Source organism: Solanum verrucosum, unplaced genomic scaffold (genome assembly GCF_900185275.1).
Source record: "Solanum verrucosum unplaced genomic scaffold, falcon-dt-bn FXZP01000306.1, whole genome shotgun sequence".
NCBI classification, from domain to species: Eukaryota; Viridiplantae; Streptophyta; class Magnoliopsida; order Solanales; family Solanaceae; genus Solanum; species Solanum verrucosum.
In genome coordinates this window covers 89833-117715 of record NW_026020398.1, presented here as the reverse complement: position 1 = coordinate 117715, position 27883 = coordinate 89833, and the positions used below count along the sequence as shown (strand labels likewise).

The window sequence follows — 27883 nt, the reverse complement described above, 5'->3', positions numbered from 1 at the left end:
AGTCAAGACAACATTATAATCACATGTATATATATCAACATTTACGAACAACGAACAACTTCACATGTTATATCAAATCATTGGTCCTCTCATGGGACCCAAACCCAAAAAGTTAGCATATCGAAACGTGGTATCTGATCCCATAATTATGTCGGAACGTCGCAATCGATCCCATAGTTATGCTGAAACGTGGAAACTCATCCAAGTTAGTTATGCTGGAACGTGGTAACTGATCCATTCAACACACCACAGTCACAATCACAAGTATATCATCAAGATCATACATTTAAGTTATGATTTCATGGAAATCATCATTCATCTATCTCATTTACAACAAGTGTGATCAACATTACAATATTCATACATATACAAGTATCATAATGAAGCAAAAACAAACATACATCACACAATTATAGAATCACAACCATCACCTATCTCGAAACAAGCTTGAAACCCTAAGAAACTTGATCCTTCCCTTTCCAAATTCGTTCTTCTTGTTCTTGATCTACAAACAATCAATATAATAGGGGAATCAATAAACAATCACTAATTACCCGAATTACTAACAATTCTATGAACCCTAGATCATACTCATGATCTCAATTATCCAATTTAGGGTTGTTTCCACCATAGAAACTATAACATAGCTCAAAAATTTGTTGCTCCCAATTGCACACGCAAGTGTACGCGGTCGCGCAAGTAATATAGTGGCTCTTAAAAGAACCAGATTATCGAACCCAAAGGACTTGTCAATTAACTATTTTTACTAAATTATACTGATCTAATTTATTTAGTTAAGAGAACCAAAAAAGAAGAATGCAAGAACAAAATAATAAAATTACTTACAATAGTTGAAAAATCTCAGGGATGCAGCATGTATTGGATTTCATGTATCATATTTTTGGCTTAGAATTCACTTCAGTTGTCAAATTACTAGTTTATAGGGTTGATAGTATGGTCCGGGTGGTTCACCTCTCGCCGCCTACCTCAGTTAGCCATCTAACTACATCGTTGAGTGGGGATAGATAAACTAACTGGCGAACATTTATATTTCATCTTATTTCGTAACCAAGCAAGGTGTTCGTCTGGGCGTCACTCCTGAACACTAATCACCTCAATCTAATGGGTGGACCGAGCTCTCTATGTTCTCTGGTCTATCTAATCTCTCCTCGTTCGATTTTAAGATTAGACACTAGATTTTTTTTTATGGTGCGCAAGCATAAAATAGTAAAACAAGAATATAGAAGTAATTTGGATTGACAACCGAAATTCAATTCATAAAGCCTCAAATAATCAACATTGAATCCGTAGCTATAGCCCCAGAACAAGAGCTTTAGTTACTAATGTCTAAGAAAACAACAAGAAGAAAAGAACCCTAAAAAGTATTGACGACTTTCTCTTCAAAAGTGCCTCCTCCTTACTCTTGATACCTCCCATAATTATTTCTATGGACTATTTATAGATATAGTAAACCCTAAATAAAATAATTGAGTCCCGTTATCGGCTGCCACGTGGCAGCAGCAGCAGTAATCTTCAATTTCGCTATTGCTGCACCTTTTCCTTATACATTATTATATTAAATTTATTTCATTAAGCTGTCTGTTTGATTTTCTTCTTCAACCTTCCATCTTTACTTCGTTTTAGCTCTAAACTTTTTTAACTTTACGTTAATTTACTCCTACAAATAAAATACACTAATTAGCACAATCCATATAATTAATGCTAAAAAAAGACAAATATAAATAATAAATATAAGGCAAATAATGATTAAAAAAATATATTTTTGACCTCACATCAATAGCTGTTGTTTTTTAGTCTCTGATTTGCTACTTGAGGATGATATCTTCATTTAATTAGTGCATCCCATCGATATGATTAGATTGTATTAGTTTGAATATTTAATTTTATAAATGTACCATGTTTTTAAATGTTCATTTTATTATACTTAGTACGTTAAATCTGTCAAAATCCAAAAGATCCACCATATCTAATAATTTTAATTTAATTTCCCTGTTCGTTCTATGTTAATTACTCGAAAAAAATCCTCTTAGTGAACATTCAAAATTACCTGTTTTCTTTTAAGTTCAACTTTTATACGCTAATAATATAAGATTATGAGATGGGTTTATCGATAACAGTAGTTTCATTATAACAAAAACAATTTTTATCGACAATAAATATGTACATTAATAAAGAATGCTAAACTCATTACTGACATTAGTTAAATGCAATTAGATCCAATGTTGCTATACACTTTATGGACATTTACAAAACAGTACTAAAATGTAATTGTCACTAATAATTTTTACAATTAAGCTATTATCGTTAATTGATTGTTGCTACAGTAATGTACATAGGTAACCATCCATTAAAAAATGAGATTAATTCGTGCACGTAAATGGCAATCGACTAGTAAACATAAAAAATTAAATGAAAAGTCCATATAGCTAAACTTTTTCTACCCTATAAAACTATGATATATGCTTTATAAATTTTTCCATAATTATTCCATTCATGGAGAGAATTAAGGAAAATAGTCCTAGTATCCTTTTATTTCCATGGTTAGGTTTTGGCCATGTAAGTCCCTATTTGGCACTAGCCAAGAAATTATCGAAAATGAATTTTCACATATATTTTCTTTCAACACAAATTATTCTCAAAACTATCAAGGAAACCCTAGATAAAAAAAACTCATCTTATAATAATCTCTCCATACAACTTGTTGAATTTCACTTGCCTTATTTGCATGAGTTACCTCCTCACTACCATACAACTAAAGACCTCCCTCCCCATCTTAACTCCACGCTTATTCATGCCTTCCAAATGGCTTCTTCCAAATTTCCAAGCATAATTGAAACCCTAAAACCTAACCTGATTATATATGATGGGTTCCAACCATGGGTAGCAACTATGGCTTCATCATGTAATATTCATGCTATTATGTTTTGTGTTACTTCAACTTCTAATCTTGCTTATTTCTATCACCAATTTCTTTATGGGAGTTCAAGCCTTCCATCTTTTCCATTTTCTTCCATATACCTTCATGACTATGAGATCAAGAAATTAGACATACAACCGATAAAACCACGCGATGAGAAAGCTTTTGGATACATGTTCCTTAAGTCTTTTGAACAATCTCATAACATTGTTTTGTTGAACACTTGTAGGGAGATTGAGGGAAAGTATATAGATTATGTTTCTACCATAGGAAATAAGGAGTTGATACCAATTGGACCACTTATTCGCGAGGCGATCATAGGTGAGGAGGAGGATTGGGGGACAATTCAATCATGGCTAGATAAGAAGGATCAATTATCATGTGTTTATGTATCATTTGGAAGTGAAAGCTTCTTGTCAAAGCAAGAAATTGAAGAGATTGCAAAAGGGCTTGAGCTAAGCAAAGTTAATTTTATTTGGACAATCAAATTTCCAAAAGGGGTGAAAACAACAATAGAAGAAATGGTTCCACAAGGTTTTCTTGAAAGTACAAAGGGAAAAGGATGGTTATTGAAGGATGGGCACCACAAAGTCTAATTTTGAACCATTCAAGCATTGGAGGTTTTATAACTCATTGCGGATGGAACTCGATTTTAGAAAGCATGAGTTTTGGCATACCAATAATAGCCATGCCTATTAATCATGATCAACCATTGAATTCAAGATTAGTGGAGGAACTTGGCATAGGGGTGGAGATTTTGAGAGGTGAAAATGGGAAAATAATGAAAGAAGAGGTGGCAAAAGGAATAAGGAAGGTGGTAGAGGAGAAGACTAGGAAACAAGTAAGTTTGAAGGCAATTCAATTGAGTGAGAAGAGAAAATTGAAAGGGGAGAAAGCTATTGATGAAGGGGTTAAAAAGTTGTTGAAGCTATTATGTTGATTTATAAGAGAATGAGGATGATGAATTGGATTGAATTTAGACACCATAAGTATTTAGATATTAATAAAGATTGAAATAAGATCATATTGTCTTATATGATGTAATCTAGAGATAGGTTTCTTAAAATCATATTGTCTTATATGAGTTCAAACTTTAGTTGAACTCTCTTCCTTGCTGCAATATTGTGTATTTAGAGAGGATTATACCTCTTTATCGAAACACCGAATAATATATACAAAGTTTAAATTATTTCAGACGTAAACAAGACATTTCCAAGCTAAAATTCACCACCAAAGGAGTGTAATAGAATGAATGAAATTATATTCTTTCACCTTTTTCAAAGGTCTTGTGTTTGACTCCTGGAATTGGAGAAACTCTAACATTTTCCCTTTCATGAGCCCTACTTAACACAAATCTATATTAGTTGGAGTAATGAACATTGGCCACGTGATGAATAGTTATACATATATATTGTTGGGATCTATGTAGTTTGATTAGGGTTGTTCATGGTTATGGTTAAAAAATCAAACCGATTAAAAAATCGATATTTAGTTTGGTATGGTTTTAAATTTTGATAATCGATACTATTTAGTTTGATTTTGGTTTTACTTAAAACCAACCACAAAATAACCAAATCGAACCGATAAATTAGATATATAAATTTTATAATTATTTATATATTATTCATAAATAAAATATAAATATTTTGTTAAATTTTAATGAATTTAAGTCTTTAACATACCATTTTCTCAAGCCGAATACTTAAATTTTAGCCCAACTATTACAATCCTAAGTCCAAGTCCATCAAAATCTATTACTTTAGTCTTTACCTACTCTACCTCACATAACAAAGTCACACTTTCTGTTAATTGAATCACTTTTTTTGTGTAATGTTAACTTTAGTATTGCTGAATTGCTTAATTGAACCTACAATAGCTTTTCTGTGGAATGTTCATGTACTAGGTGTTTGTGTATATGGAGATACGTATGTCCTCAAAAATTTATTTCTTTCAAACAAAAAAATCAGAAAATTGAGCCAGACCAACAATAACTAAAGCAATAGTTTTTTTTTTTCGTTTGGTTTAGTTTTAGAAATTTTAAAAAACAGACTAGATTGGTTTGATTTTGATTTTAACCAATAATCGATCCAAATCGAACCAGAAACACCCCTAATTTTGATAATGACAAAGAAAAATGGAACATGCCAGTCAAGTCGATCAAAGGCACATTGTCTCAATTAGTTGATTAAAAAACAATTATGATAATCTTAAAGAAGACAAACAGGTGTTGAATGATAGAGTTATAGTTTGACTACATCACCAATGAAGAGATAAGTTTAACTAAAGGAAGAGTCCAATTGTAAGTAGAAGTCAAAGTCAAGAAATATCGAATGAAAGAGGAGTTTAGGGTGAATAAAAACTTTCTAAAATAGATATGCTTAAATAGACGAGAACTCATTCATAATACTCACCCACTTAAAGAGCAAAAAAGCAATTGGCATATTTGTTTTACTGTGCTATTGAATATTGATAGAACACTTTGAAGAACCGGATCCTATATATTACATATAGTTTATGTTCTAGGTGTTTTTTTCTTTTTGTTGAGTATTGATGTTTTCTTAGTTCAATAAGTTATAAACTGAAGTAGAATTATAGTCTTCAAGTTGGGGGCAACCCAAAGGCTTGGAAACACATACCCTGGAATGTTTGTGTGCTGATGAGAAATTAGAGTTTATAATTTCTTAGATTACATAGGTTTATAACCTTTTGTTGCAAGGCTCATTGGATTTAGTGAATTTGAGAGTACATCTTGTAGAGGTACATATAATGATTTTTACACCTTTTTGAGTTGACTGTTTTCACGTAAAAATAGTGTGTTCTTAATTAATTGTTTTATTAAAACACGTTAGACAATCCGTTTCACTTACGCAAAAAGTTAAGTCAAGTAACGAAATTGTAGATCCCATAGAATACTGTGTATATACTTGCCACATGATGATTGCGATCGAGCCCATTATTTCTTCATTGTCAATATACATTTATCCTTAATAATTCCCCTTCAGAGTTTATTAGTTCTTCGGTTATTAGTTAAATTTATTTTAGAACTAAGTGAAATGAATTTGTCCTCCATTAATAACTGGGGTCAAATACATTTTTACCATTAGTATTTATTGGATTAAAAAATAAATAAATTTGCCTTTATGTTTAAACGATTTAGACTTTTAAAATATTACGTTTTCTGACACTTTTCTTATCAAATTGGACTCTCTCACTTCCACAAAGCTTAATTACGTGAACAATATTGTTATTACTAAATTGGCCTATTTCTTTGATAGGGACGTGTCACATTATCACCATGTGACATTTACTACTATCAGATTATAGGAATATGTCACATTATCACTTCACTAATTTTCAATTAATTTAAACCTAAAAAATAGGGAAAATTATGCGGATAAGTAACATATATTAGTTAATTAGTTAATATAGCTATGGTTTGAATTAATTATCACTAACAACCTCTTATTAGCTATTACTAGAAAGCAATGCTCGTGCGATGCACGGGGTCTAAGCTCAACAATTTGATTTGTAATGTAATCAAATATGCAATATTTATTATTAAAAAAAAATGGACCAAAAGATATATCTTACCTTAAATTTTTCGTCATTACAGATTGTATTAGCATCAAGTTAATAATGCATAGTACCATCAAAAAGATATAGTTGGTGCATAGTTAGATTTGTCTGACAACCAAAGTAACTACACCTAAATGTTTTAACAATTGATATAACACATTGATTTCATAAAAAAATCACTACATGGGAAAGAATCATCAACAATTGTAATTTTGTAAATTAACCAAAAAAAAATCTCTACCATCAGACGAAAATTGTAATGTCACACAATTTTTAGTTAAGTTTTTCTTAATCTTGCAACTGTGAACAATAATCTAGCTTTCATTTTTTCAAGTAGATTTTTTTTTTCATATGGATGTTGGTGCTTCTTCAGCGGTACATTTGTACCGTTCAGAAAAAGTAAAATAAAATAGGATTCAAGAGTAAAGTTTTAGTCTAAACCTATAAAAAGGAAGTGACTTTGATGGAACAGTTAAATACCACTCTACCTTTTTCAATTTGTTTTCTCCATTATTTGTATTTCAAATTGTTTTCTCCATTTGTATTTGATCCCCGACGTAAGCATTGTGTGTTATTTGTTAGAAAGTCATCCACCTGGAGAGGATGGCATAACAGAGAATCAGAGATCATTACAAATTTCAACCGAACAAATTAACACATTTTTAAATGGGGAACTTACATAAATATACTATATTAAGAAAATATTTACCATTTATAGCAATAATATTTTCTTTTCACTTGATCACTTTTAATACATTTATAATACAAATTTAAACATATTACAGAGAACAATTGTAACGACCCGAACCGTCATTAATTAGGAAATGAAAAATGTCGAGGAAATTTTGGTCTCCCAGCCCGCCAGAGCGGGCCTGATGTCGCTAGGGCAACGACGCTCTAGCGAGATAAGTTGCCGCCATAGCAGGATGGGCGAGACAGAATGTAAATAACGCGAAGTCTGATTTTCTCATTTTTCCAAAAACACCTAAAAGAGGGGAGGATTACCCCAGAAACCCTCTTAAGGCTGCTCTAGGCTTGGGAAGGAAGGAGAAAGAGATTTCAAGCGTATGGAGCTATAATCCCATGCAACTACTTGGCACCCAGGTACGCTGTATTTTATTAATTGAGTAGTATAAATCCGTAATTCACTGCATAGTATATTGGTACGTAATGGACGGTAGAATTCATGCGTAGGCTTTTGTGCACTAAAAGGAGATGATTAAACATATATTCCTAGGGTTGTATCAGACGTATACCGTAGGTAGAAGTACTACCCCATGAACTAGGGTAGGTGAATGCTTGATGTCATGTTTGTGTGATGTATGTTAGTGTTTGATTCATTGTGATGCATATTTGTATGCGAATGTTGCACTGTTGATCACATTAAATGCGAATTAGTATGAACGGGTGATTGTATGCCATAAACCAACACTTCATTGTATGATTTTGAGAATGTGCATTGTGATTGTGGCTTGTTGAATGGATCGGGTGTTACGTTCCAACACATTAATTAACTGGGATCGGATGTCACATATCGACATACATATTGGATCGAATGTCACGTATCGACATACATATTGGATCGGGTGTCACGATCTGGCACACTAACAATTTGGGCTTGGGTTCCATGAGAGGACCATTGACTTGTCAAATATGTGTAATATTGATAATGTTTTATTTATTTATTTTTAAAAAAAATGAGATTTTAGAGTCGTCACTTAATTTTTTAAGTAAAAATTAAGAAAACTATTTTTTCAAAAGATTAAAACAGTAAATCTAATGAAAATATTTAAAGGGGATTCGGAGTTCACATTAACATTTCGAAAAGGGTTTGAAAGCACTTGAAATGCCCGCGAACACGCAGTTATTCGATAATTAACTATTTGGGTAAAAAGATAAGCATGCTTGATTAAGTTGCGGAAATAAACCGTTTAAAACTTAAAATCATTTTGTAGGGGAAAGGGAAAATATTATAAGGATACTTACTAAGTAATTATTTAAAAGTCAAGAAAAATTAGATATTTGTTTAATTTTAAATACTCCCTCTGTCCCAATTTATGTGACACATTTCGAATTTCAAGCTTCAAACAAGTCTATCTTTGACTGTATTTTTTTCATATATCTTTTAATTATTTTGAATTATCAATTATTGAGACTTACAATACTTTTTATGTAGTTTACAAATATATAAATTTCATTTTTAAAAAATTGAAGATTCCATGAGCAATTCTCGGTCAAACTTAAACTGTTTGACTCTCGAAAAGCGAAATGTGTCACATAAATTGGGACAAAGGGAGTAGTTAACACATAACGGTTATTCTTTTGGGGAATTTAATTTTGAAAACTTTAAGATTAGTAGCAAATAATAAGAAGTAAACAACTAAGGAATACGACAGTAAAAGGAAAGAGATTTGGGCCCAAGTCTGATTTTCTCTCCGCCTAGGCTAGTACTTGGGCCTAATTTCGTTTTGGGCTTTTGGCCAAATATTTAGTACCTATCCTAATAACTAAATTTCATTCTTTGGGTTTTTGGCCCAATTCTTGCCCTCTGTACCTGTCCTAATGTCTAACCAATAGTGCTAATAGTTCATTAATAGTTCTCCTTCACGGCTTTTAAAGAGGAATATGCAAGAAATGGGAGTCCATTAGACTCATTAGGATATCACATATGAAATAGAGAAAAATGGACAAAGTTAGCACATGTAAATAGCAAATAACACTAAGTTTTCGAAGAAAACATTCAAACAAGAGATGCAGCCAAATAAAGCTACTATGAGTATGGGAAACAAAACCAGAGCTATTACTAAGTTTAATCTTCCAAAAAAGAAAATCAGCTAATTGGCCACGGGATCCTTTTATCTTAAGCAAACAGCAAAGGCATACTTATAATGGCCAAAATTACAGCCCCAAAGGTAAATTATTTCCCATTTAAACAGGTTTCCGGCCGGAAGAAATAAAGCACACGAAGGCAATGATCGACAAACTAACCCCCAAGCAACGACATGGCATACGAAATTCCAAAATACAACATGTTAAGAGACAAAAAGATGAACAATCAGGGGCGGCTCAAACCCGTTGGTGGCCTAAAGCCAAAAACAAACTAGAGGCCTTAAAAAATTATAAATGTTTTTATTTTAAGTCTATTTTTCTAGGTTTTTGAGATGCAAAGTTGTTAACAATTTTTATGTAGTCAATCTCTTTTAATAATTCTTTTTCAATCGATAATATAGCCAAACCACTTAATCTTTCTTGAGACGTTGATCTTAAATAAGATTTTATTATTTTTAATTTTAAAAAACTTCTTTCTGCTGAGGCGACTGTTACAGGAATTGTTAACACTATTCTATAAGCAATGTAAGCATTTGGAAAAGAATCAAGTTTTTTTATTTGATTGAGTATCTCAATGAGAGTATTGTCTTCTACTTTTTTTATTTTCCTTAATACTTTTAATTCAGAAAATAAGTCTAAACCGTCAATATCGAAGTGAGTATTATGTTTTAAGAACATTCAAGGTTAAGACAATATTTTTTTAAATTCTCATCATCTAATGATCTCAATTTTTTCCCACTAAAGAGAAAACCAAAAATACTTTCATACACTTCAAATTGTTCAAATCTATTTTGAAGTGAAAATATGGCTTGGTTTACTATGTATAAGAAGTTATCAACTCTAAATAATTCTTCAAGAGATCTTGTGATTTCATTATCAACATTCTCATCAAAATGTTTTTTTCTATAAATTACACGTTTCTTACGAAATTCAGGTTCTATATTCATCTCTAATGCAATTTTCTTAGCCGAAATCATAGCTTTGAATAAGAGAGATGTAAGATTAGAAAAGAGAAAGTGACAAGAAATAGAAGAGAGGAAGAGGGGAGGATAGAATATATAAAAATAAAATTAGAAAAGTATAAGGTAAAAAAAAAAGATAACTTGTACATTAAAAAAAGGTACACAACTTTTTATTGAAAAGGTAAAAAGTAATTGTCATATCTATCACTTCATTAATGTCGTTTGCATTTGTTGTCTTAATTCTAATTAATTTTTTTTAGTTTAATCCTACCTAATTAACAAAAAAATGGGGCCCCTAAAATTGGGGGCCTAAGGCGAAGGATTTTTTTTTAAGCCTTACCAGCCGCCCCTGTGAACAATACAAGGCAAACTTGCAGAGAAAAGCTGGAAACAGGGCATATGCAACTTGGAGAAAGAAAATAAAGCTTACACTTCGAAATAAACCTTTTTGTTGAGGTAATTTGAGAAGACGACAAAGTGATCTACTTTTTGCCGTGATTTCCGTCGCTGCTTGATTTCCGTGTATTTTGACGGAATCGTGAAGTTGAATTGATGCTGCTTGAAATTGTTGAAGACGTCGTGTTCACGCCGTAAATTGCTTGGGTATCCGTTATTGTTGTCGTTTCTGTGAACGTTTGGAGCTGATGTTTGACGTTGAGCACCTCGGTTTCTTTTGAGAAGGAAAATGGTCGAGTCGGGTCGGGTATATTTTGTTGTTGTGCTGAGATTTGGAGAAAAGAATTGGGCCTGGGAACTTGATTGAAAAAAAAAGGGCTACTAATTTGTATTTTGGTATGAATACATGGCTCAATTTTTGGGTTTTAAAGAATTGGAGGCTAAGATAAGAAATGACTATAATTGCAATTACAAAGAATTAAAATTATGACCAATTGAGGTTAAAAACTTAGTCGAATTGAAATTAATCGGTGAATTCTGCTAGCAATCAAATGAGATAAATTAATATTAATTAATTAACGAGCTTCTAAATTTTAACCAAAATAAAGTAATTAATTTAATTATAAAATGAATTAATTTAAAATATAAAACATAATTTAAACTAAATTAAATTAATAAAATATTAACTTAAAAAGTGTAAAATCTTTTTTTTGAATGATTTTCAAATATTCAATAGTTATTTATTAAGGTGACTAAATCACTTTAAGATCTTGAATTATATTTGAAATTTATAAACTAATTATTCCAAATCGTTTGGGATCTTAGAAGCACGAAAATTAATTTCTATCGGGGAGGGTTAAAATTCGGTGTCAACAGATAATGTGGAATTGGGCATGTTTCCTGAAAAGATAACTTGACTGTTAATTATGTTCTTATGTGTAAGTTCGCGGTGTTGTAAGGTAATTGGGTATATCTCTTAATAAATGAACTGTGAATGGTAGAGCCCTTAATCGAATTGTGATATGATAAGTGAGGACCAAGGGTCTCGGTGTTGTCAGTGGCGTAACCAGGAATCGTATGAAGGGGGTCCAAACTTTGAATAGTATTTTAAAAAAAACCCGATGATTTATAGAGATTCTATTTTTAATAATATTATGATATAATTTGGGTAAATGGGTCTCCTATTTGTAGAGAAAGAAAACATTATTCCAAAAGGAAAATGTATTAAAATTTAAGAAAATCTTATTCCACAAAGAAAAAAGTATTAAAATATAAGGAAAATGTATTAAAATTTAAGGATTTTTTTTCAATGAAAACCTTATTCCAAAAGAAAAATGTATTAAAATTTAAGAAAAAGGTATTAAAATATAAGGAAATCTTATTCCACAAGGAAAATGTATTAAAATTTAAGGAAATAATTCAATTTTAATTAAAAAAAAATCCTTTTTTTGGAGGTGTTATTTGAACTTGGGTCACTTAAGACAAGCATGACACTATTTACCACCAAGCTACTGAACATTTATGTTAAACTTACGCATGTTGATTTACTTACAAACTTCAAGAAGGCAAAATAATTATAGAATAACGAAAATACTTATGTAGGGAATCGAACTGGGACAACGAGTGGGCTTGTGACAGCTCTTGCCATCTCCACTGCGGGTCACTTTGTTATTTCAGGGTGTCCATTATACCATATATGCCAATATAAGTCAAAACTTTACGTGTATATATCATATAATTTTTCGATGAAGGGTGTCCAATTGGACATCCTTGGACAAGGTGGCTCCACCCCTGGGTGTTGTTGTTGGTTTAGAAAAATGGTCATGTGTATTGTCATTGAGGATGGGATGGTGTCATGTTGTAGTGTTAATAGTTAGGTTTTCACCCCGGAAGGAGGTAGCATTGAAACGGTTAACAAGTCTTGATAGAAGTACTATAGGGTTACAAGTTGAGTGGTGTCGGGAATGAACTAAGGGCATATCGTGAGTGTTGATCGGTTGGTAGTGGTCATATCCATAATCTCTCATAAGAGATAGACGGTTAAGCTATGAGTAAGAATGAAGTGAGTAAAGGGTTAGAGTCAAGTATGCTAGTATGATATTAATATCCGGAATGGTAAGGGTAGGAAAATATAAAGGTGGAGGAGCGAACAGTCTTATAGCATGTTCTTGCTAGTTGATTTCTTATATTATGTGGTGGGTATTGGGTTGACCGATGATGCCTACCAAGTACATGTGGTTGTACTGATACTACTCTTGCTATCCCTTTTTGGCATAGTTTGGTTGCAGGATCAATGATGTTTCGTAGGTGAAGACGAAGGCAATCTCCAACAACTTCTACTTTTCCTTCCGCATGGTGGGAGTTGCGTCATTTATGATTTGTTATACCTTGTACTCTTAGTAGCTCTTGTACATGTTTAGACTAGATCCCTGGAGTGTTAATTACTTTACAAGTCTTAACTCAAATTGTTGTCAAAACCCTTATTTTATGAAAATCTTATGAATATTATTGTTCTTCAGCTTTCTTAAATCTTTCGCATGTTTAAAAACTGTTTTGGAAATCGAGGGTTCTCCTACTTAGGTGTTAGAGTAGGTGCCCGCATGGCCTGGTAGGTTGGGTCGTGACAACAATTTATAAAACACATATAATACAAGATTTATTGATAAATAATACATTTATCACACATTTTAATACACTTAGGGGGTCGTTTGATAGAGTGTATTAGGGGTGGCAAATGGGTGGTTTGGATCGAATTTGGATAGATTGAGTTAAAATGGATTGAATCACAATCCACCATATAAATTATGGGTAAATATAAATTATGGGTAAATATGGATTTGGGTAAAATGATTGTAACCCACTTTAATCTCTTAAAGCCAAAAAATATTAAATCAAAGCTAAGTTATTAATACCTTAACCCCTACCATCCCACCCTACCACTTCCACCCCACCCCCACCACCTCCCCCCACCTCCCCCCACTCCCAAAAAAATTTAAATAAAAAACTTTTTTTTCGAAAAATAAAAATTTTAATATTTTTTTAAAATATTTTTTTTTTTGCCAACCCTATCCCCCACCCCATCCCCCCAAAAACTAATAATTTAGAAAAACTCTTTTTAAAAAAAAAAAGAAATTGGCAACCCCTACCCTCCACACCCGGGCACCCCCCCCCCCCCACCTTCCACCCAATCTACCCTAATTTTTTTGTTTTTCAAAAAAGTTATGTTTTTTCTTAAAAAAAATATTTACCCTCCGCCACTCCCCTCCCCCCGGGCGCCCCCACCTCTACCCTCCACCCAACCTACCCCTATTTTTTTTTTGTTTTCAAAGCCCCTCCCACCCTCTAATTTTTTTGAATAATAAATTAATATTTTTGAAAATTAAAAATTAATATTAGAATTTTTATTTTTTAGCACAATTTAGAATTTTGAGTGGAAGGAGAAGTGAGTGATCAATTATGGGTCTATATGGATACCCATATTTTATCCATTTTGACCATATTTGTAGGAGCTCTTAAAATAGCTTGAAGCCCATATTTATCCAATTAAAATATGAGCGATCCAAGTCATTAAATATGGATAAAATAGAGTCATTTCATTAATATGGGCTGAAATTGCCATCCCTAGAGTTATTAGGAAAAATAATGCATGTATTAGCCTTGTGTATTACTAGTACCTTGTTTGGTACTATTTTTCAACCTATGTATAACTACTGCTTGCATTAGTTATACACTCTATTATGTATTAAGGTGTGCATTGCTAATACCGTGGATTTCTAGGTATTAGCAATGCAATGGTTTTAATGCATGCATTAACATGATAAAAGACTCAATTGCACCTTAAAACTTTCTTTTACATCTTCTCCACCATAAAAGTGAAGGATATCTTTGTAAATAATTGTTTTTAATGCAATACATACTATTTTTAATGCTTCAAACCAAACAATGTGAAGAAGCACAATCCATATGCTTGCCTCTGTAGCACACATGAATTAGCTGGTTTTGGGTGACTTGAATTGTTAGTTTGTTTGCTCTTTTTTTTTTGCCTAATTTTGAATTGCAATTGTAGCCAAATTTCTTTGGAAAATAGCCATCATGGATTATTATTATAGCCCTCAATTAATTACCTATTTTCCACTCTACATAAATTATTGTTATAGCCCTCAATTAATTGAACCTAAGTCATTGATATCAATATTAGACATGTGACAATTGACGCTCATTCAAGAAATAATTTGAGGGAAATAAAGATGATAGTTAAATCCCTTTTCTATAAATATGGTTCTCCTAACACTATAAGAATTGATTCCTAAATATTGATAAGGTAAAATAAAGGTAAATGTGGTTAAGATATAAATAGTACAACTCACATAACATATTGTACAATTAAGTACTACAGTGTTAGTCCTTTTTGTTGTTGGCTTATATATATATAATATATATATATATATAGGGGCGGATCTAAGTGGATAGGTGGGGGTGCCGCGGCACCCAGTGGTCTTGGAAAAAACGTTGTATATATATGTATATATGTTTAATAATTCAATATATATTACGTTTGCCACCTAGTAACTGAAATGCGGAACAACTCAATTGGCGAAGGAGATGGTGTGCCACACAGCCAGAGGCGAATTCAGAATTTTAAAAAGACGGATGCACCATTTTCAGAACCGGCAGCCCCTTTATGAAAAAGACAACCATTTTAGGCTCTCAAATTTGAGGGCCTCATTTATTTTAGCAATAATAGATTATAGGTTTTTCATCAGATAACTATTAAATACAATTTGCGGAAAAAAAAAAATTCAAAGAAAAAATTATATATATGCAATTTTGCATCTTAAGAAATTTAAAAAGTACACTTTACAGAAGGAAGATGAAATTTTTCAAAAAAATAACAAACAATGGTGCTTTTTAATTAATTTTTAAAAAGAAGTCTTCTCTAGAAATCAAACCCTCAACCTCACAATCAAAAACCAACACTCGAACCAGTGAACCATCCACTAATTTGTTATCATGTGTTCCATTATTTGACTATTTACTATATTTTAAGAATTATACAAATTATATATCGAGTTTTGTCGGATGACCACGGGTTCCGGTGACCTATTTTTTTACACTTAAATTTGCCCTTGCACACAGCCAATGCGGGTTCGAATCTCGTTGCCAACACCTAATTTTTTGCTTGCTCCTTTTTTTCTTTTCTTTTCTTTTTTGTCTTTTTCATTAGTGTGTAAAGGGCTTAATTTTTTTTTCTCCATTCATTCTTATTTATTTACTATTCTTTATTAATTCAAATTGACTTCTTTTCATAATTAATTTTTAGTTTTTTTTACCTTCTCTTGCTAATTATTAATCTCTTGATATGTGTGTTACATGTTTATTTTTTATCAATTAATGAGTACTGAATTATGAACGTAAAATAAATATTATTAAGAATATATTTAAATAGTAGTTTTTAAAAAATATAAGTTTTAAAAATGATAAATATTATTATTAGAGTTTTTTTTTTTTAATTTAAAGATTCTATCGATCTTCACCGACGTTCTTGCTAAGAAAGATGACTAGGCTGAAACTACAATTTTTATTCGTTCCTTACTATATATCTCCAACAATACATAAAGTCAATGGAATATGAATATATTATGTTAATATTATTAGATGGTTTATACAAGCTCAAATTTTAATGTGAAAAATCTTTTTTTTCTCAAAGTTCCAGTGAATAAGACATCTAATTCCAAATAGGAAATAAAAATTGAATTGTTTAGTTATCTCTAATCTCAGAATATCTAAAAGAAAATATTACTAACAAGCATATTTGATCGATTTGTTTATAAAATAAAATAAAATCAATAACCCGAATTGTAACCTAAAATTAAAGCAATCGATCCTTTTATCTTACTTGAACGTTATGGCACCCACGACCTCCAAATCCTAGATTTGCATATATATATATATATATATATATATATATATATATATATATATATGATTATGTTCTATATAATAGTAAATCATTAGCCGTCACGCAACTACAATACATACAGAAAATTTGAACTTTATTTGAAGAGTACACTTGTCATGCCTATTATAACTAGTATAATTAATAGAATTTTTTAAAAATATTTTCCATATAGCTAAATTTTTTCTAACCTATAAAACTATGATATATGCTTTATAAATTTTTCCATAATTATTCCATCCATGGAGAGAATTAAGGAAAATAGTCCTAGTATCCTAACATTTCCATGGTTAGGTTTTGGCCATGTAAATCCCTTTTTGGCACTAGCCAAGAAATTATCAAAAATGAATTTTCACATATATTTTCTATGTACATCAATTATTCTCAAATCTATCAAGGAAACCCTAGATAAAAACTCAACTAATTATAATCTCTCCATACAACTTGTTGAATTTCACTTGCCTTATTTGCATGAGTTACCTCCTCACTACCATACAACTAAAGACCTCCCTCCCCATCTTAACTCCACTCTTATTCAAGCCTTCCAAATGGCTTCTTCCAAATTTCCAAGCATAATTGAAACCCTAAAACCTAACCTGATTATATATGATGGGTTCCAACCATGGGTAGCAACTATGGCTTCATCATGCAATATTCATGCTATTATGTTTTATGTTTCTTCAACTTCAGGTCTTGCCTACCTTTACCACCAATTTCTTCATGGGACTTCAAACCTTACATCATTTCCTTTTTCTTCCATATACCTTCATGACTATGAGATCAAGAAATTAGGCATACAACAGATAAAACCACGTGATGAGAAAGCTTTTGCATACATGATCCTTAAATCTTTTGAACAATCTCACAACATTATTTTGTTGAACACTTGTAGGGAGATTGAGGGAAAGTATATAGATTATGTTTCTACCATAGGAAAGAAGGAGTTGATACCAATTGGACCATTAATTCGCGAGGCGACCATAGGTGAGGAGGAGGATTGGGGGACAATTCAATCATGGCTAGATAAGAAGGAAAAATTATCATGTGTTTATGTATCATTTGGAAGTGAAAGCTTCTTGTCAAAGCAAGAAATTGAAGCAATAGCAAAAGGGCTTGAGCTAAGCAAAGTTAATTTTATTTGGACAATCAAATTTCCAAAAGGGGTGAACACAACAATGGAAGAAATGGTTCCACAAGGTTTTCTTGAAAGTACAAAGGGAAAAGGGATGGTTATTGAAGGATGGGCACCACAAAGTCTAATTTTCAACCATTCAAGCATTGGAGGTTTTATAACTCATTGTGGATGGAACTCGATTTTAGAAAGCATGAGTTTTGGCATACCAATAATAGCCATGCCTATTAATCACGATCAACCATTGAATTCAAGATTAGTGGAGGAACTTGGAATAGGGGTGGAGATTTTGAGAGGTGAAAATGGGAAAATAATGAAAGAAGAGGTGGCAAAAGGAATAAGGAAGGTCGTAGAGGAGAAGACTAGGATACAAGTGAATTTGAAGGCAATGCAATTGAGTGAGAAGATAAAATTGAAAGGGGAGAAAGCTACTGATGAAGAGGTTAAAAAGTTGTTGAAGCTATTATGTTGATTTATAAGAGTGATAATGATGAATTGGATTGAATTTGGACACCATAAGTATTTAGATATTAATAAAGATTGAAATAAGAGAATTTAATATACAAATTGTATTGAATGATGTAATCTAGAGATAGGTTTCTCAAGACCATATTGTCTTATATAGTTGGTCTAAGTAAGGTTAAAACGACACCACTTAATCCTACTTAAAACTTGAAAACCCCAAAGTGCCCCTAACTAATCCCTTGAAACTGCCTATAGGTGACTGCCCACGACCCCACGACCACGGTCCGTGGATGGACCCACGTGGTGTGCTGGTGAACAGTGGGTGGGTTTACTGGAGCTTTGTTTTTGAGCCCTTGGCCCACGAACCCTCACCCACGGGGTGTGGGTGGACCAACGGGGTGTAGGTCCCCACGTAGGTCATTGTTTTGGGCAGTTTTGCTAAGGTCCTTCTCAAGGGCCCTTGGTTGGTCCTTGAGGGGTTGTACTTTGACGTTCTAACTCCCTTCATTTTAAGTATGGGGAGTTATTCACGACTCTAATCGTCACGTCAAGCTCTTGTATAGCCTACTAGTTTCCGGGGTGTTACAATATCTCCCCCTTGGGAACATTCATCCTCGAATGATGTTCTAGGCACTTCTTAAGGTTATGACTCTAGACTAGCAACCCATCATGCATGCAACACATCTAAATGCACACAACCAATGAGGAAAACATCAAATCCAAGCTAAACATACTCAATGCAATACAAGGAAGAAAGAACTACATCTAACAACCCAAAAATGCATGAAATTCAACATCTACTCATGTTTAAGGAGGAACTACCATCTCCCAACTAAAATGTGCTCAACACACTCTCATGGAGCTCATATGCAATTTACTCTCAAAAACATCTATTTTTAGAGGAATCTCTCAACTCTGAACTAAGGCATGCTCATCAAGTCACCTCATGAAGTCTATAGGTAACTTATACTCAATGCACTACAACATGAGGAAATAAATCATATAAACTCATTTTCTTTCAAAACACTAGTTTTTATGAACATGCATCACATAAGAAGATCATGGAAACATCTAAAACTCACATGACTTCACATATAGCCAAACCATGAACATTAAGAACATTCAACGACCTTGCTAACTAAGTGCATCATCTCCCTCTTGGGAGCAAGCCTAAACGGACTTTCAAAGCATCATATTTTTCAATTCAATTAAGGTCGGATTAAGTTATCACTAAGCTTTCACATTCATCACACAATATGACTCCAAACCATGGTGAACTATACAACTACCCTTCATAGGAATCTACTCAATTATCATATCTAGGCATTATCTAAACACCCTATTCCTCAAGTCTTCACCAACATATCCAAAGCTCAAAATGGCCAAGTAGGGTTCTACTATCAACAACATATAACAATAATGTAGCCCACTTATACTCAAGACAACATCAATGTCTAACATATAAAGTCACAAAAGATTAAACAATAACGGAATCTAGTAAAGCATAAGGCACATACCAGTATCAACATCCGAAGGACACTTTTGTTCACCTCTAGCTTGGAGAGCATAAAACCTATTCTTCTTTGGAACGTTCCCATCCGAACCACTAGAAGTAACTTTCTTATCCTCTCTTCCCTTAGCCTTAAGCATCGGGCAATCTCTCATTTTGTGCCCACTTTTTCCACAACCATAACAACCATCCATTCCGGCTAGGCACCTACCATGGTGATTCCTTCCACACTTGGTGCAAGTAGGCTTAGGTAATGGAAACCCACCACCCTTCTCTTGGTTAAACCTAGGGGTATTAGGAGAATCTTGATCGAAATACCTTTGTTTAAACTTATGTATTCCTTGTCCATCGGATCTAGCATTGGAGAAGTTCTCATCACCGGTCCTAACTCTTTTCACCTCCCTATTCTTTTTCTTGAGTTTTGACTTCTCAATTTGTTGGGCGTACACCATAAGACGTGAGATATCCACATCATGATGGAGCATTGCCGTACAAAATTCTTTTTCTACCTTATATAACACGCCCATCAAAAACCAACTCATTATATCCCTTAAATCTGTCACCATAGTTGGAGCATACTTGGACAATTGAGTGAACTTTAGGGCATACTCTTTAACACTCATGCTACCTTGGCTAAGGTTAATTAACTCTTCCACCTTAGCTTCCCTCAACTCTCGGGGAAAGAACCTATAAAGAAATGCTAGTTTGAACATTTCCCACTCTATTGGACCCGCTCCTACCGGCCTCCCATCTTTCTATTGTTCATACCATATTTGAGCAACATCCTTCAATTGGTAAGCGGCTAGCTCCGCTTTTTCTACCGAAGTCACCCATATGATAGCAAGTACCCTATAAACCTCATATATAAACCCTTTAGGATCCTATTCCACTTTGGAGCCATAAAACTTCAGAGGGTTCATCCTCATAAAATCCCTCACTCTTGAAGCAGTCATTCCCACTATTGGGTTCACCGGAGCTACCACCTTTCTATTCACTTGTGCAATCATGGCTTGAGCCAACATTTGAAAGACCGACCTAATCTCCGCATTCGACATAGCCGAAGGATCAATTGGAGCTTGAGGAAGATCTTGTATATTGCCTTCTTACTCATCATTGCCTTCCTCGTTCCTCCCAGCATTAGCCCTTGTAGTAGTCATATCCTAAAAACCATAGGGCACGGGTTAGGAGAAAGACCTAATAGAGTTAAACTCTATGCCACGGGTTAGAGAGTAAAGAAGTAAGATTTCCTAATCATATAATAGTTTCTCATTCATAAATGTGGCGCGCTTAACACTTATGAACAAGACTCTACTAGACATAGTTTGAGACATCCTAGAACCATTCTAAACCTCATGTTGTGATTACCAAGTTTGTCACGACCCAGGGTACACCCTAGATGTAACATGGCACATAGAACCCCGAAGGACTCAATGTAAGCCACATAGCATATCATAACATAATATAATAGAAAATTACGAAAATTAAAAACATTTTCCCATACAATCGAAGTCTTTTATAAAAGCAAGTGGAAGTCTATAACACTTTGTCTCAAATCATCTAAAACAACTTGAATTGATTTGGGACGCAGCCCATACAAAATTCTAAAACATAAAAAAAAGACATAAAGGAAATGTGATCACATACTCGATGCTATGAGGACTCACCAAGTCTTCAACTCCTTGTTCTATTAGAAACCTAGCCACATGGATGGAACTCAAGATCACCAGACCCTACATTTGATAAGAATGTAGGCAAGAGTATGGTTAGTACAAATTGTACTAAATATAATAGCTAGCATAACATCATAAGAGCATAACAACATGATCATAAGCATAATCTCCAATATAGACATAATATAAGCATTAGTCAACATAAGGCATAATCTATAAATATAATAGATACATCATATTCATAAGCATAGCCATTACTTAGATCTTCATAACATAAGAGAACTATTTATCAAGTAACCTCAAGTCATACTTGTGCAATGCATGGATAAGACCCTATAATCTCACCCATACTAAGTATCACTTTTAGGCCATCATAATCTTACTTACCATCTTTGGTCTCATCCTTAGCTTAATTCTCATAGACAAGAGAACCTTTACCTTTAGTCAAACATATCAAAGAAGGCAACTATAGCAACAATCCAAGCTAATCTATCATCATAACAAGTAAATCTCATCTTAAAACATACTTACGATACTTCCTTGAAGTAACCTTGTTTCATCATAACTATGCTACTTTGATTGAGGACTAGTCAATCCTTAGCTATTTCTACTATTCATGGAAGTCATATCATCTTACCAATCCAAGCTAAATCATTATCCATGGAAGAGTACTACTTTACTAATCCAAGCTAAGCATACAACATATAAGAGAAACACTCCATAATTAACTTCAAGTCATACTTTTGCAATGCATGGATAAGACCCCATAATACCACCCATACTAAGTACCACTTTAGGCCATCATACAAAAATGATTACTATTCATCACTTCTAGGCAACCAAAGAATAACACCCTATAGGCTAGACCAGGCTACCATGAAAAGCATAGTATCATGCAAGTCCAAATTATTCAAGGAAGAGCACTATTGCTTCATCATAACTACCATTAAATGATTTGGCCTAACCAAGTCATGCTACTATGCAAGTATACCATGATACTAGTGCAAGTTATCCTTAGGAAGGGTATGTGTAACACCCTGGAAATTTTTTGAGCTAAAACTCGAATCATCCTTCGTAGTGAGTAAGTTTTTACCAAGGAATTTAAATTTTTCCTAAGTGTTAAGGTTACTAGATGTAGCACCTTGAGTTACAAGAAGAACTAGAGAGAATTCATTGAAGTCATTCCTAAGCTCTTATATGTTTTAGGTCAACTTCAAACGACCATAACTCTCAGTATAAGATGATTTAGGCGTGCCATAAGATGTAAAATGAAAGGTCTTTGAATTATCTTTGCAACGCCACCGAGTTTGTTAAGTTTCAAGGTCGGATGAGTAAGATATGCCCTTTTGAAGTCAGGCTATCCAGTTAAAGAAAGTTACCCGAAAATAGTAAGGGGTATTTTGGTCTTTTCCTTACCAAATCAGATTTAATTCGTTTTTAGTAAGGTTTTAAGGTTCTAATCCTAACAGGTTCAATTTTATAATCCTAATATACGCCTAGGGTTTTAGTTGAGAGTTCAAGAAGAGAAAAAAAAAAAAAAGAGGAAAGGGTCAAGGCGTTCTTCGAGGTTCTTGAGTTTTGTTACGGATTTTCATCATGGGTTTAATCCATAAAAGGTATGTAACCTTTCATAGTGTTGGGTTTGTTCACCGACACTCCAATCATGTTATTTTCAGCGAAATTTCATTCTTGAAGTTGAAAGATTAGAGTTCTTGATGAGTTCTTGAGAAGTGTTCTTGAAGTTCATCCTAAATCTTATTGTGCTGGGGTTTTGATGATTTCTTGAGATGAAAGTGAGTGTTTTGAGGGTTGTATTGAGTAGATTAGAGTGTAATTATTCTAAGTAATCGAATCAAAGTGATTGGAGAAGAAATCGTTCGATTCTAGGCGAGTTAGGGTGAGAAAATTAGCAAAGAAATTCTTTGGATTTTCTGGGTTGGGGCCTGGCGCGTCGCCCCAGCCAGTGCGCCTCAAATTATGTTCTGTAGTTTAGGGGATGGCTCCCCGCGCCACTCAGTGCGCCAGGGTCGCCTGCCCCTTCCAGTTTGCAATCGGTTCCTCCGTTTGAGTTCTTTTAAAGTGTACCTTCACTCCCTTTTGATTCTAAACTACTTCTAAACACCTAGAAATCGTTCATAACATGAATCATAACCTTGAAGTCATAATTCAAATTCAAGATAGAGTTAAGAGTCAAGTCTTGAAAGTTCTTTCGAATATTTTGAGAAAGTCCCTTTTAGTCGTTTTGAGGAGTGTTCTACAATTTCTAATAACTTGTTTCAAGACTCAAGTAAGTGATCATGAGAGTGAAGAGAATGTATTCATGAGTCTACACTATTATCTAGACCCTTCATATCATGAACCATAACTCTTAAATTCATAATTCACATTCAAGAGAGAGTTAAGAGTAGAGTTCAAGAACGTCTTTGAGTTCAATTGTGAATCCTTTGAGATCAACTATCGATTTGAGCTAAGTTTTGAGAAAGTAAGTATAAGAATGAGAAGAGTCGGATACATGAGTTTCATATTGTTATGTAGACCCTCGAGTCGAGTCGTTCATGCCCATAAATTCCGCATGAACTTCGTAAATTGAGTACCTTTGAGAAGAGTAGTATATTCAAGTTCTAAGTCTTGAGTATTGAGTTCCTAACTCTTTTGAGATTATATTCCTAATCATGGAACTATTACATGTTATCCATGAAGTCTTTAAGTTGAGTAGTTCATGCCCATAATTCCGCATGAACCATATGAGTCGAGAAATCTTGAGATGAGTTGAGTTGTTCATGCCCATAATTCCGCATGAACTTTATGAGTTGAGCATTCTTGAAATTAGTAGTATCATTGAAGTTCTTGAGTTCTGAGTTGTTGAGTTCCGAGTATCGAGTTCTTTATATGATTATTGAAAACCTTGAATTGAGTCGTTCACGTCCATCATTCGGCATGACCCCTATTTTGAGAAGTCTTTTACAACTTTTTCTAAACTTGTTTTAAGACTTGAGCACTTGAGTTGAGAAAGAGTAGAGTCGAGTTTATTTTCCTTAAAATGATATATGAGAACTAAGTATTCCCAAGAGCAAATGTTTTCACATTTAAAAGAGAAGGAAAGTGTGCTCAGTTGGTTGACTATCTGAAATTGAAAAGATCTGGTCCATGAGAGCAAATTAAGCATACTCTGTTGTAGGGGTGGGCGTTCAGTTTAATCAAATTTTGATTTGGTTCTTCGATATTCGGTTTTAGAAAAGTGTGCACCATATTTCAAACCAAACTAGATCGGTTCGGTTCGGTTTGGTTTAGTTCAGTGTTTTAAATCGATTTTTCGGTGTGAATAAAAATAAAGAGGGAATATGATAAAGTAACAATTGTTGTTCGCTTCACATTTCAAACTTCAAAGTAACAACTAACAGTCTAATAATAAAAAGTAATAACATCAAAATAGTTTTGTTTAGGTTGTTTGAAGTGTAAATGATAAAGTGTGCCCTTTACTGTTTTGTTTAGGCTCCAAAATTTAAAAATTGAAATGGGCCAGGTAAATATTTTGAGTCAAAATATATAAGCATTATTAAAAAATATAATTTAAATATTTTTAAATTTATTTAATAAAACTTCAGTTCTTCGGTGCACCGTAGTTTTGGGACCCTTACACCGAACTCCGAACCGAAGAACCGAAAAAAAATAACCGACACCAAACCGAAACCCGAAGAACCAACACCGAAGAACCGAAATAATTCGGTTCGGTTCGGTTTTTCGGTATATTTATTCCCACCCCTACTCTGTTGTTGCTCTGTTTTTTTACAAATATGTCTTGTTTGTCTTGATCGTAGTTATCTCTTTAGTGAACGTAGATTGTCAAAAAACACCAATTAACACATAGTTACATACCGGAGAAGGAGAGTATAGAGCATTGTAAAATATACTTTCTTCATCTCAAAATAAGTGTCGCTTTGAGCTTATGATTTCACACACATTAAGAAAAACATTAAACGTAAGGTATAGTTACATATTGAGACAATTTTTTTGGTTGTTGCTAAAGCAACATATATTTCGACTTTTGAATAGCTACCATAGGAGTCTCCTTTGGTTAAAAATTGTCTCACTAATACAAAAACGACGCTTCAAATTCAAAAGTATATAATAAACACAACAAATAGCTAGCACAAAAGGACATAGTAATAATAGATACATTATTATTATTATGATTAGATCTTGTATCGCGACAATGCAGAAGTTCCATCTACGCCTCTATTATGGAGGTAACTAGTGTGGTCTTTCACTGTGGTTGAGCGATATTTTGGAGGATTTTCTTCTGATAACAGTTCAGTAATCGGTCCATAAAGCTTGGAAGATTGCCATGGACTTTCACCGAAGAAGCTTGCAACTGACAATCTTGATCCAACTTTGTTTGAAATTGCTCTGTGCTCAACACTTATGTATTTGACAACAGCTGCAAAAAATAAGCAAATGTATACGATTTTCAAATGGCTTCCGCGATTAATTCTGTATATAATATCGACTACTAACCTGCAGAAAATCTCCAATATTCACCACTAGAGAGCCAGGTGTAGGAGGAACATCAACCCATTGATTCTGGTGAAGAACTTGGAGTCCTCCGATATCATCTTGTACAAGGACCGTTACAAAACCAATATCGGTATGTTGAATGGTGCCCATGGTAAGTTCTGGCTGAGGACATGGTGAATAGTAATTGCATGAATAACTAAGATGACAACAATCCATATGATCTTTGAGATAACTGCGATTGAGACCGAGACCTTCAGACAATAATTCAAGTAACGTGAATCCCAATTTCGTCACATCCTTGGAGTAGTCCATCAGTACTTCCCTGCATTGAAACAGGACATACTTTTATAATAACAGAGCAAAACAGAGTAATAACAGAGCATGCTTAATTGGCTCTCATGGACCTGTCTCTGTCTTTACATAGTCAACCAACTGAGCTACTAAGAATCTCCTTCCTAACAGTATACTCCAAAATTCACATTAAGCATAAATAAATCACATGACACAATACGTTTAATTTTATTCGGATTAAGAAATGAAAATATTTACCCGCATGGAGTTGGAAATTCTTGTGGACTGGGAGGATTCGGTGCCACAAAACAGAAAATTGTCTCTCCAACTTGCAGCTGGAACAGAAGGTTTATACAAATCAAGATTGCTAATAAAACACCTTTCTCTCCGTATCTCGAGTGTAATACTGTTTCTTAACCTCAGTATCTTGCTCGAAAAACTGTCGTGTTCCTTGCAACGTTTTGTCCAGGACGGATTTTGGAATTCCATGATTAATCACTTGGAAAAAACCCCATTTCTCTGATGCATCTCGAACTTTGTCCACAATCTCTTTATGCTTAATCGGATCCTCATCGATGCCTTGAAGATCTATCACTGGAAAAACAAAGTGTGTTTCACATGTTTTCGCCCTGTTTTTTTGGGGTAGAATGAATATTTGAGGTACTTTAGTGATTCCAGAATCAACCAGACCTTTGACACCAGCCTTAGTATCATCTAACGCTTTAAATTCACTCATTCTGTCATAACTTTCCTCAACTCTAGAGCTTCCCATCTTTTCTGCACTATGAATGATTAATTTTTACAACTATAATTTGTAAAATAGGAATGATTTATCAAAATGAGTATGACATATTTATTTATTATTATAGAAAATAAAAGAAACGTGAACAAGAAAGAGACAAAGTAGCTAACGTTTCACATTCACTTTTGAAATCTAAGAGAGACGCGGTTAAATTTTTGTTCTCTTTTCAAAATCTCGATCGCGAGAAGTTTGATTAAGGATGGAGAGATTCAAATTATTCCAAACATAATCTATACTAGTCATTTTTTGAATTTTTCATATTGTTGTAATGGACATTTAGCCATAACAACCAAAAAACAAATGATAAGATAAATGAAAAAGAATTACATTATATATAAGAACAATAATATAACGCAAATACTTGTAACAAATTAATAACATGAAAGATTATGAAATAAAACTGAAAGTTATCTACCAAGAGGTTAACAACACAATAGATGTACCACTAAATCATGAAATAGTAACATTTTCTATAGAAGTGATTGCCTTTTATAATTTAGGAAAAAAAATTTAATTACACAAAGAAAATAATTTTTTAGGTATACAAAGAAAAATTTTAAGTGGTCAAAATTTGAGAGAAAATGAAATTACCTCGTCAAGCAGTCAACATGAAATTTCACATTTGAAGTAATTCAGAACTATTTATAATTATGTTGATGGGATAAAACCTTGCAACTCTTATCATATATTTTTTTTCTCTTGCCATATATTATAACACTAGTTAATTTTTTAAATATATTTGTTCTTAACATATATTTGGACTCTTAATTATTAATTTTCCTTATATTTCTCCCCATACATTTTTCTTTTACCATATATTTTAGGATTTCTTAATAATTAA

At 33.3% G+C, this 27883-nt stretch overlaps 3 protein-coding genes and 1 pseudogene across 3 annotated transcripts in view; 3 read left to right on the top strand and 1 right to left on the bottom strand.

Annotated features, from left to right (window-relative positions):
- Nucleotides 1-18261, top strand: part of LOC125839405 (beta-D-glucosyl crocetin beta-1,6-glucosyltransferase-like) — a 30322-nt gene extending 12061 nt beyond the window's left edge. Inside the window, exon 3 of the mRNA XM_049518389.1 lies at nucleotides 18086-18261. Within this exon, the coding sequence (XP_049374346.1) occupies nucleotides 18086-18261 (176 nt within the window). The remainder of the gene's footprint in view (nucleotides 1-18085) is intronic.
- Nucleotides 2515-3920, top strand: LOC125839627 (beta-D-glucosyl crocetin beta-1,6-glucosyltransferase-like; annotated as a pseudogene).
- LOC125839650 (flavanone 7-O-glucoside 2''-O-beta-L-rhamnosyltransferase-like) lies at nucleotides 16900-18020 on the top strand. Its single transcript, XM_049518645.1, has 2 exons — nucleotides 16900-17867; nucleotides 17906-18020. Exons 1-2 carry the CDS (start codon nucleotides 16900-16902, stop codon nucleotides 18018-18020), a joined length of 1083 nt encoding a protein of 360 aa, XP_049374602.1.
- Nucleotides 18262-25627: 7366 nt separating the features above from the next.
- On the bottom strand, nucleotides 25628-27012 carry LOC125839638 (1-aminocyclopropane-1-carboxylate oxidase homolog). The gene is given in 5 exon segments (XM_049518633.1): nucleotides 25628-25872; nucleotides 25943-26271; nucleotides 26499-26558; nucleotides 26560-26610; nucleotides 26612-27012. Coding segments are annotated over 5 exon segments (1086 nt in total).
- Between the last annotated feature and the right edge of the window lie 871 nt (nucleotides 27013-27883).

Excerpts from the sequence above, each read along its gene's own strand:
- LOC125839650 (XM_049518645.1), top strand. The coding sequence starts at position 16,900 with ATGGAGAGAATTAAGGAAAATAGTCCTAGTATCCTAACATTTCCATGG. Across the intron at positions 17,868-17,905 it reads CCACAAGGTTTTCTTGAAAG|CACAAAGTCTAATTTTCAAC; the intron begins TACAAAGGGAAA and ends AAGGATGGGCAC.